This window comes from Barbatula barbatula, assembly GCF_947034865.1.
Source record: "Barbatula barbatula genome assembly, chromosome: 8".
Taxonomy (NCBI): domain Eukaryota; kingdom Metazoa; phylum Chordata; class Actinopteri; order Cypriniformes; family Nemacheilidae; genus Barbatula; species Barbatula barbatula.
In genome coordinates this window covers 9,809,201-9,821,156 of record NC_136771.1, presented here as the reverse complement: position 1 = coordinate 9,821,156, position 11,956 = coordinate 9,809,201, and the positions used below count along the sequence as shown (strand labels likewise).

The window sequence follows — 11,956 nt, the reverse complement described above, 5'->3', positions numbered from 1 at the left end:
CATTTTAAAAATGCCCAGTAAGCTTTCCTTTAGAATATTGATTTATTTAACGTTTTAATTGGTTTGGAAAACTTCCTGGTGCTCAGCACCAATTTGATCATTTATTTTAAGACGCTTTCTGCCATCTAGTGGTCATTACAGGAAAGACGCTGTGCAAAGTTTTCATTGCGCGATTAAATTCATTGTAGTACGCAGTATGACATCTTACATTTCAAAAAGTCATTGATATCAGTGTCAATAAGGTAAAATTTGGCAAATTTCTAAAAACACGTTTTAAACATATTTAAAATGTTTGGGAGTAATGTGTACACTTTTTCATATTCTGCTTGTCATTTGAAGTCTTCTGGTGGTTGTTAGTTTATTTACAGCACTAGTTGTTTTACCAAAGCAGAATAAAAAATTTTTTTTTTAACTAACGTACACATTTCTGCGGGACAGAATGAACTCATTTAGGAGGGGTTGCAGTCACCTCCGTCCCACTGCAGCACCCAAACAAACCCCTTTTATCATTGAAGATTAATAGTATTGTCACAGTGACACATCTCCATTCATCATCATCGGACGACAGACAGACACACAGGGAAGCGGGGCAATTCATTGCGGTAAGATATTAAACTGTGCTCTTTAGCATATGCGTGTTTAATAAGGATTCGGAACACCTGCCCTCTATCTCTGTCATCAAGATTTTACCATTTCCATACAAACATTAGAACTTGACGTTGTCCTGCAAATGTTTAGAATAAACATAAATCAGGGTACATCTCTGTATTCTCCATCTATGTCTTAAGTTTGCAAACTTGCATATTGTGTCCCGCCCATTGTTCTTTAGAGGGTTTTAGAAACCTACATTTAAAATGTAGGTTTCTAAAACCCTCTAAAGTCCCACTTTCCACGTATTCTTCATTGTTTAGAAACTGATAAAGGCTTTACTGAGCATGCCTATACATTTCATACAGAGTACCTTGCTGTTCATTAAAATATCTGCATGTGTAAACTGAAACAGGTATAAAAAAATATAAAGAGCCTTGTTTTAATATCTGATCAGTGAGAACATTTTTAATGATCAATCTCTTTAATGTATTTTTTCTGAAAAACAAATTCTTTGCTGTAACTCTGGCAATACCATTTACATAATTCTGTACATGGAAAAAGAAAAAAAGCACTGCTTTAGATACAGTAAAATCTTAAAACTAGAAAAAAAACCTTAAAAAAAATTAGAGGAGGTTTACATTACAAATTAGTAGTAAGACATTGTCTGAAGTGCAATGGTATAGCTCAGATGAGTTTAAAAGTGGAAAAAAAAGATGAAATAAAAATACTTCTCTATCTTCAACAAACAGCAATATCTTTACAGTGAGTAGAGACGTATCCTCTGGTGTATTTAAAATTGTAAAAACATATTTACAAATAACTGTATCTGATATATATCTTTTTCCATCACATATATGTCAGCACCAGTATGAAATAAAAAAGAAGAGTAAAAGATTGATGTCTTCAACAAAAATCAAACATCGCGTTAATCTTAAACTTGGTCCCGGATTGGTGATATTTGGTGAGACAAAATGGACCTCACCTCCTCCCTTTGCAACAATATAACATCAAACACTGTATTTGTGAATGTATCCCATTAAGACAAAAATCAAAACCTTTTGTGTCGCCAAAAAAAAGTAACCAGGGCAAGTCAGTCACAATGTTACATTCCTGTTACATTCCTCGGAGAGCTAAAACAATCAGACTGGACTTTAAATAGTTTGATAACAGAGAACTAGACACCATAACAATGACATCATACAGCAACACTACAGAGGAGAAAAACTGATATTCATATTTATGTGGCATTTCAACAAAGTCAGTCAAACTAGCTGAGAACTTAAATGATGCATTTTCATTTTGAACACTTGAAATGAGACCAGATTAAAACTAGGAAGTCACTGAACACTTTAAGGAAAATCAGGGCACGTATACGGCATGGTTTTGACATAAAAAGCTTTCCAATGTTTGAAGTACCAGAGGCTAATTCGTAAAAATAAAGTAAATCTGTGTCATGTTGAAATTTTAGAAAGTTATCGCAGCGTCTTGGGGGAGCTTGAAGAAATTCTATGTGCTCAAAAATCTATAAGCAAATTTTTATTTGTTTGGTCAAATGAAAGAAAAGTGGTGTTGAACCATAAGCTGAAATATAGTATGTACTGTCTGTTTTTCCCTTTTGTATTTTTTACAGGCAATTACGTTTTTTTCAATAAAAAAAGAATGATGCGAGTCTTAAAGGATTGAAGAACAAATGTTTCAGACACTAAATCAAAACACCAAATTCGTCTCAAAGTATTTGAAAACCTTTGCAATTCTGTGTATTACATTAAACCGCCAATAATCCGCTTTGATCCGAACGAGTTGATGTTATGGTTGTATTCCTCTCTAGCTGCCATTGTGACTAAAGAAAACGTCTCTGTCTCACAGTTTTACAGAGGGGAGAGAGAAGTTTGTAGCTGCCAAATCTCTGAACGATATTAACGCACACACAGCTACACGCTTTCGCTGGTTGCCTAGCAACAGCATGGCATCCATCTTGCATGCACTTAGAGCAAACAGTCTGATGTGTTTGTTGTGATGCTCATAGTGCAAAGCACACATACACAGCACCGAGCACACAAAGTGGATCAAATGCAGAGGATCACAACACATCAAGAGAGAGAACAGACATGTAATACAGAGGGATGAGAGGAGGTGTGTTGAATTGTTTGGGTTGGAAAAGCGTTGACAAAAGCCTACCTCAAATTACCACATAACTGTCCTTTTTCATGAAACTATTGGATGAATTGAAAACAAGACAAAGTTGGTCTATAAAATCTTTTCAAATATAATTTTGCAGGTTTCAGTGCCTCTTGCCCTGTATACAAGGTAAAGGACATAGGAAAAAAAACTAATGGATAAAATTCAATTGTGAAGCAGCTAAAATGTTGTTTTAAAAGAAAAAAAAGATTTACAACATAAAAGCCTGGATTCTTACGTGAGAAGCGACCACCCAAACAGAGAGGAGTTGGTTTAAATATTGTGACATCACACACATGTAATACACGACATGTAATATATTGTTTAGAATTGTCGACCATGTAAGAAAAAAAAACTAAAATCACATTTCCCATAAAATTGTCCTATCAAAAAAATCTGTAGGCTATTGGTTGGGGAAAAACTCTTCCATCCAACCTTCCGTTGTATCCAAATCTGTCCCATCCGACAGGCCGAACGAAACTCCAGCCCCAGCCCCCGATTGGCTGCCGTAACCGTACGCCAGGTCCTGATTGGACGTCCTCTGGTAGCCCTGAGGCTGACCGCCCGGCATGTACGGCCCTCCCCCACCTGATGCACCCGGCATACCCTGAGGCGTGCCCTGTCCGAAAGCGGTCATGTTGGGCACGCCCTGGTTCATGCCCGCCATCACCATACCCCGTGGCTGGTTGGTCCTTGGCTGCCCTGCCATGTGTGGCATCATGGGCCCACCCATTGCTGCTGGGTTTATAGATCGTGGGTCCACCATAGTCTGCCCACCCATGGCTTGCCCGAAATGCTGCTTTGCCATCCTAGGAGGCTGCCCGCCTTGCATGGCATAGGCAGGATTGCTGTTAAACGCCACCATGTCGTTTGAAGTCCTTCCACCCATGGCCTGCATATTTTGTTGCTGCTGTTGCTGAGGCCACGTCTGACCTCCACCTCCCATCATGCTTTGCAGTCTCTGAACCTGGGATTTGGCCATTGGCTGCCCACCGGGGGTGACGGCGCCTGCTTTCATTTGCTGCTGTGAGAGCGCAGGGTTTATAAGCATTCCCTGTCCGTAAACGCCTCCTGCCCCTCCTGCGACCATCCCCTGCCCGGCGACGCCAGCCTGTCTCTGTGCCATCGCCATGCCCGTCTGGTTGGGATGGTGCTGCTGTTGCTGTTGAAGCATTTGGCCCATGCCCGGGTTCATGCCCTGGTACATGCCTGTTTGTGCACCTGTCTGGCCACCATACGCCATGCTCATGTCTCCTTGTGAGGGCATGGTGGCAGAATTCTGTACGGGCGTCATCTGGAGAATTCCAGGGTTCTGCTGCTGCTGTTGCTGTTGCTGCATAAGACGGGTGTTCCGCAGGTTCTGTATCGCCTGGTTCCTCGCCACCATCTCCTGGGACGTGCCTAAAATAATTGCAAATAAAATTACATTAATTGACATCTGTTGTGCTGCTCTGTACATATTCTGTACATGACAGTCCTATCCCAATTAAACTCAAATGATCTAAGTACTCTCAATATTAGAGTAAATCACTGTCAATTGTATATGAAACGGAAAAAAAAAACAGATGTTTGTGTGTGAACACAAAATTAATACAAAATGCAAGGTATCCTCATTTCTTAGCCTATATGTTAAAGGGATAGATCAGGCAAAGATATACATTTTGTAATGTATTCACCCTCATGTGGTTCAAACCTTGACTTTCGTTCTATGTAGCATAAAAGAAGATATTTTGAGAAATGTCCGAATTGATTTTGTGTCCATAGAATGAAAGTCAATGGTGGCCAATGTTGTGTGGTTACCAACATCATTCAAAATATCTTGTTTTGTGTTCACCATAGGGAAGGAAAGTCAAACATGTTTGGAATGACCTGAGGGAAATTGGTTGTATATGAAATGTATTAAAATTTAAATCATCTTGCCATAGCTGTAATAAACAAACCCCCGCTAATAAAGTCAAGTGCCTCTTTGACCAAAACTTGTTTAAACAGAAATTGAGGAGAATCCGCATGAGAGAGTGAAAGATTACATCCATTGACACCTATAAGAGACCAAACCCCCTTCAAACACACATTTATTATGATTTAATATTCATTCTGACCAAAGAATCCATCATTTGAGTGAATGTACGTGTGTAATTCAGCGTCATTAGCTCCAATGCTAGCAGATGCATCATGTATAAGCGGCCAGGCAGGAATTCAAGGTGTCAAATAGAAAATGATTTATCAGTTTAAAACTGAGGAACTGCACTTAAAAAGATCTTAACTCCTTCTTAAAGCTTTTAAGTTGACATCATCTTGACAAGTTTACAATTCGGTGCAAGCCCCTTTACCTGTGCTCAAAATCCCCTTGGCCACATAAAGTAATATAATCATAATATCACAAGTGGCAATGTGCTTAGTGTTTTTATGATAAAATAGCTTGGATGGGGGTTGTTATCCTCCTTTTTTCACTCTTCGTGTGTGTGTGTGTGTGTGTGTGTGTGTGTGTGTGTGTGTCTTGCCTTGAAACTGCTGGAGTGGGTATGGATTCCTCTGCGCCTGACTCATTTGTCTCGGGAGATGCTGCTGTTGCTGTTGCTGCAACTGGAAAAGTAAGAAAAGCAACACAGAAAACAATAGATCAATATCAACATTCCTTATCAGCAACCCCAGACAGCTTAACAGAAAGCACATTTACATTTTTAGGTTGTATTTAATGGTGTATTGTTTTTAATCTCGCTGCTTGACATGAACGCCCAGTTCATGTCTGTTGTATTATTACACTGCAAAAAATGTGGCAATGAAAATCGTACTCATCACAGATGGTCTCACCTGTTGATCTCATACACATGCTATGGAAATCCACTTATTGTACTGTGATGTAAACGGTGACTTACCTGTTCTGCCAGCATATGCTGTTGCTGGTGTTGCTGTTGTCTCTGTTCTCTAATCAGCTGGGCTTTCTGCTGCTCCATCAGATGTAGCTGGGCTCTCTTCTCTTGCTCCATAGCCATCATCTGCTTCATCATGGCCGCCTGCTGCTGCTGCTGCGGATTGCCCATGTAACCGCCAGGCACCGCCCCATTAGGTCCAGCTGAGGCCACGCCCCCTGGTGCTCCGTGAGGTGGCTGGACACCACCCGTCTGCCGCGGCAGCCCAACCACGCCTTGATCCTGAAATCACAAGAGAGGAGTCACTCAAAGAGTGTTCTGTACATCTACTCGGTCTGTTTAACTATTCAGAAAAAAACTGGTGAGCTTGAATCAAAATTTTCCATTTTTCATTTCTAGTCCTTTTCAATAAAAACAAACACCACTATGAACTCTAAGTATACATTTTGTAGTCACCTGTCTAAGCGACAGTGTTTGGAGTCAGAGTTCTTGAGCTAACATTGGGGTTATTCCATACAAATGTCAACCTTAACTTTTTACCAAAGGTTTTATCATACTGATAGGTCAGATGTCAATATTTTGTAAGTCAATTTATTAACCATTTTTTGTGTTTATAAAGCATAGACTTCCATTGTCTGGTAAGTGAATGGTCACATCCATAACGGTGCATATTCTCATAAATGGACACGACTATTAAAATAACAACTTTATGTTCTATAAAGAGTCACCCCTTCTCCATTTGTTGGGTATTATTGCTTCTGGTTTGTGCATTTTCATTCACGGAAATCCTACATGTTGTCTCAAAAAACGTGCACCTTTTTGTCACATCCATAACAAACCATGCATTCATTTTATCCTCTTTTAAAATCGAGAACTCGTGCATAGACTGATATTTTTCTGATGCCTGGACTCTATCAAAAAAATATAATATAAATATAAAATATAAACAGATGGTTCAATATATTGGTAATAAATATGACATTGCTTATTTCAAATTTTGCCTTTAAATGTCACATCAGTAACGCTGGAATTGTCCACTTTAAGCCAAGCCCAGTCCCTGAACTACACCAAGACTTTAGGCTTCGAGACCTAGATCCAGACAAACACATAGTTAACCAGTCATGGTGACCAAAGAAGCGCCCGATCTACACGTACATCTCCATCGATCACAGAGAGGCCAGAAGGGGGCAGTGTTGATTTGTTTTCTCTTATCACAAGACTCGTCCCCCCTCTCTCTCTTTCTCTCAGAAGTCATCTATCTCTGTTTCTTCCACCTCTGTGCTCATGTCTCGATTCCATTCTCTCTGTCGTTCCCTCTTTCCTATACATTTCCCCTCACCTCCTCTCGTTTTCTTCTCTTTCACTCTCGCTGCTTTACTTACTCTTTTTCATTACGACCCCCCCACCCCCTCTAGCTCTCTCTGCAGATGGCTTAATCATGAGTGGAGTAAAAGATGTGTCTCCTTTTCCTGCCGGATAATGCGTGTGAGCCAAAGACTTCTCAACCAGGCGGAGAGAGAGAGAGAGATGAGGGGTGAGAGAAAAGGACTCGGATGACAGAAAAAACATTAAAGAGAGAGAGCAAAGAAAAAACAGGAAAGAGGGAGAGAAAGAGAGCAGGTAGCCAGGCAACAGTGGCTGTAATGTTGAGCAGATGGTGCTCATAGGAGCCATGATGGACGACAGCGGGCAGCAGCCGAGAGAGAGAGAGAGAGAGAGAGAAGCAGCGTAAATCTCTCTCCCTTATCCTCTCATGCTCCTTTTCAACCTTCATCTTTTCTCTTCGTTTACATTTCGCTTGGTTTTACGACTGTTCTTTGGACATCCTCCTATCAAACTATACAGTCAACCACATCTTTCAATCCAGGAAATAGAGCCTTAGAAGCAAGATCACGTAACAAAAACATTGCGTATGAACTTTGGTCCGTTTCAAATGTATGACGCTGAATTTGAGTTCAATAAACAAATCCAAACACTCCTTGTACCTCACTGTCCACCTGTCGGCCATTGTTTGACAAACAGATAGTAGCACCAGGCCCTGGTTGAACAAGACGTTGACATGCTGGACTCATTCAAACACCTATGTTTTGAAAGCACCAAAGAAACACAACTGACCTGAGTATTTACCTGGGATTGGAAATGTCCCCCAAAGTCCCAAGTCACCCAAAAAATGCAAATCTGCCATTGCGTTAAGCTGATGTTAGAACACTCATATTGGAAAACTCAAACAATGTGATGCTTTGTAAGCCCCGCAAAGCCACTCGGCAAAAACAACACACCAATGACTGACCTGTAGTTGTCCTGCACTTTAATATAAAAAAAAACACAATGCACCTTTAACCATTTAGTTTGTGAGAGCATCAAGTGTGTTGATTTACCAGAACCAACAAACACGCAGGGATAGGCAAGACTGTCATAACATGTGAGAAAACTGTAGTTTGCACAATGCGGGACTGTACTGATCCAATACATTCAAGCATTGATTCCAAGTAGTGAGCTTTGACCCAGATCAGACACTAAACTTACCCTCTAATACACCACAAAACGCAGTTCTTATATAGGCATTTATGAGTGGTAGTAGGAGGGCATAGTGACTGGCAGAAATACAAAAACCAAAAGTTATGGCATCTTTAAATGCATTTGCAATTTGGTGTTAAAACAATATACAAGCTGCTCTTTGTTAGTCAACCTTTATTATTTTTTAATGGCTAGTGTCAATACTAATACAACATCTAGAGAGCAAGGTGGCAGGTGGTTGATATAATGGGAATATATACCCACGTATAAATGTATCATTTTTGTATCTATTGCTAAACTGAAATGCAGTACTTCAAAGAACAGTACATTCCACTTTAAAGTGCACTATCCACCGGCAACATTTTTGGCAGATTTCGGATCTGACACTTGGCAAAAAGACCACTGTTAATCTAATCGGGCACAGTTGACATCTGACAATCTTCAAATGGCCAAATATTTGCCAATTCCTCAGCCTGGCGAATATATCAAGCTCTTATTATTAAGTGTTAATGGGGATGTGTAAAAAAACATGAAATATAAAATGATATTTCAAATTTCTATCCTTTCTCTTCTGGGAAAACAGACAGAAAACATTGATGACTCATCCTGCACACAATGTCTTGTCCAATCATAATGTCCTACCTTTAAAAACACCTGCAACTGAGAGGTAAAATGGAAGATCATGATATAAATAAATATCACATCTGTGATATAAATAAAGACTATTGGCTACTGTAAAAAAAGGAAGATGCCCTCTGATATGTTCCAGCCTAACATAACAGAAAATATGTTAACATAAACAAGAAAACCGTTGTCTTTAAGTGATTTCACAAGGTCTTTAATGTCTTAAACTCTTTTAAAGTAACAATGTTTTAACAAATTGATGAATGGAGAAAACACTACCAGTAAAATATTAAGGGGGCGCTGTATATCACAACTACCAGGACCTGATGCCCCTTTTATCAGATTATTTGGCGGCATATCAATCACGCCAAATCTACTGAGAGCGTTCACAAATACAAACGAGAGCCCAGCATGCAGCGACAGCTCAGAGAAGCAAATAAACCGAGAGCTGAAACCAAGAAATCTACAATACAGATTTACCACTAACAAAAACACACATTTGTTCAATGATGCTTTCAATGTGTAACCCTTCTTTCATCTGAACAAAGAAAACCCTAAATATTCTTCTCTGTGTTTTCTTTAAAGCGTGTCAAGATCTTTACAAGACACCTGTTACAAAATAGGAATGGCAGTCATCTTGCACCCAACTGTAGCATCCACCCCCCGTTTCCGACTCTTCCGCCCCTCTCCTATTTTCCACAAACTCTCCACCCTTTCCTCCGTGTCGCGTTATCTCTCCTGGCTTCTATATTTTCCCCCTCCCTCCCCTCCATTTCTCTCCGCACAGAAGCCATTAGTGGTGGCCATAAAGCCATATTTCTGTCTACAGCTCAATTACACACGGGCGCACGCACATGTGCGCATACACAGGTTCAGCACCAGTTCATCAAGCATTATGAGTAGAAACTCATCGGCAGCCCTGCACACTTATTTCCTTATATAAATTCTTAATAAACTTCCCATTGAACTGATTAAAACATCAACGTACAACATACTGACCTCTGTTGTGCTTTTTCTAAAGTGGGTAAGAAACGAAGAAAGATTCACATCCTCAAACTGCATCCCAGTTTGATGCGTGATATTTGATTTGGAATGTTTGTATTGTAGTAAACTTGACAACGTCCAATCAGATTCGAGGACTAAAACGAAACGTTTGATGTACGACTGGAATTGCATGAAAATTAAACCTACTGAAAATAAACTGAACAGTGCTGCAGAGATTCATCCAAGGTTCATATTTTGGGTTTGCATTCGAGACAAAATTCTGAAAATACAGCCGTGCAGACGTTCTAGACTCAAAACACAAAGCACTGAAGCTGCCAGATACACTGAAGCTTCATGTGGTACGAATCATTTACATATTTAAAGCACTGATCCACCGACTGACGGATGTTCGATCAGCATGTACATCACATCGGATCTGTCACATGAAACAACAGGAACCCAGCCTTTTTAGAACAAGCGTGCATAAACATGAAACAGACCGAGAGTCTGAATGAGGCTACCAGCTTCCTTTGTTTGGACAAGCCCGTGGCCGTGAAATTGTTCATTGTTCACTGGCTGCACCTCAGACTTTCAGAAATAAATACCAAAGCATACACAGACTCCCACACATACACAGAGCTCAATTAAACACGGACCGACTCAATCTGTGTGGATGTGCAGGTAGAGGTGAGAAGGGAAAGTGATGAAATCTGATGTAAGGATGAGAAAAGGTACCAAAAGCACAGAATCGTCTCCCTTGCACTCTCCCTTCTGCCTTAAACCTCGCCCGGATGCCGGCGTAGCGATCGCTTGCTCTCGGTTTTTCATCGCGAGCATTAAACAGTATTGGGAGCCATAAGCTATCAGATTCTGCTTTTATAAAAGAAAAGTCAAGCGGTGCACGCGAGTCTGAATTTTAATGGCTTTCCCCGCAAAAAGCACAACAAACTCACAGATGAATGTCACAACAGGTGCTTGTGCGTGTCTGTTTGGAAATCTTCCCTCATTCTTTCGCTGCTCTTATCTTCCCTTTGTTTCTCGCAGCTGTGCCTTGCTGAAAGCGATCATGACTAATTATTCGAGGCTCGACAGAAGCAGAAATTAAGATGAACTTTATTATCCGAGTGAGCGAGGAACCAAAGGTATGTGTTTGAGAGCGAGAGCGAGAGCGAGAGAGAGCAGAGGGAAATGTTTTAGGCTGTTGAAACAGTGTTTGATTGGTGAAGGGTTTTTGAGAGCATCTGTGAGAGATTAATTGTCAATTTTTACGGTCTCGCTTTCCTGGGATGAGTGAGCCAATCATGGCTCCCTTCTCAAGAGGTGAGGTAAGATAAAACGACCAATCACAGCCTCACGTCTCCATACTTTACTGTCCGACTTTCCCACACAGGGAGACAAGCACAGGCTAAATTGAGTGTGTGTGTGCGTAGGTTGGTGGGTGATTGTATGTATGTAATGAGTAAAACAGAGTGTGCTAATATAACACAGAAATGTAACACCTAGATGGTGTTTAAAGGCGTTACAGGCATGTGAAAGATGCTTCAAAGCGTAGGGGTCAACCATCAGTATACTGAATTTGGATTGAAGCATTGAAGATATCTTTTGCAGAAAAGGCAATCCCAGAATGCACTGCACCAGCCCCAGTGGCTCAGTTGATCCAAGATGATAATTGCTGTTTTTGTACATGTATTTCGTAGTATTAATAACAAATCAACAGCCTAGGAAAAAATTTAGTATTATTTGCATAATTTGCCTGCTGTGTATGTATCAGAGTTTTGGGTTACCTTAGCGTTACCTTAGCATGAACTTTAATGGAATAAACTGATACAGTATCTAATTTGCTTTGCTCCAAATTATTTCACTAACCTGAAAATCCACTTATCTGTTGAAAAGCGCAGCACGCGGGAATGGTTTTGAGGAAATGCAGCGCAGAGCGCGAGGAAGGCCTAGTTTTGATTACAGAAATCTCATTTCTACTAAACAAAATTTTGCAACGCTTGCCCCGCCTTTGAGATCTTCTGATTGGTTCACTGCTGTGGAACTGACATTGATGCGCTGTGCGTAAAAGTTACTATTATTTCAATTTTCAATTCAATTTTAAAACGCAGCGCTCAAAAGATGCGGGCGTAACGGTCAAACGCATTCGTCTGCAATGTGTTTATGAAAAAGTAGAGCAGCGGAATGGAAAATCG

General features: G+C 40.4%; 1 protein-coding gene across 1 annotated transcript in view; it reads right to left on the bottom strand.

The window, feature by feature from the left end:
- Positions 1–1,032: 1,032 nt before the first annotated feature.
- maml3 (mastermind-like transcriptional coactivator 3) overlaps positions 1,033–11,956 on the bottom strand; it is an 84,644-nt gene continuing 73,720 nt past the window's right edge. Inside the window, exons 3-5 of the mRNA XM_079462238.1 lie at positions 5,646–5,921; positions 5,271–5,352; positions 1,033–4,170 (exon numbers count right to left, since the gene is read on the bottom strand). Coding sequence (XP_079318364.1) covers positions 3,173–4,170; positions 5,271–5,352; positions 5,646–5,921 — 1,356 coding nt within the window. The 3' untranslated portion in view covers positions 1,033–3,172. The remainder of the gene's footprint in view (positions 4,171–5,270; positions 5,353–5,645; positions 5,922–11,956) is intronic.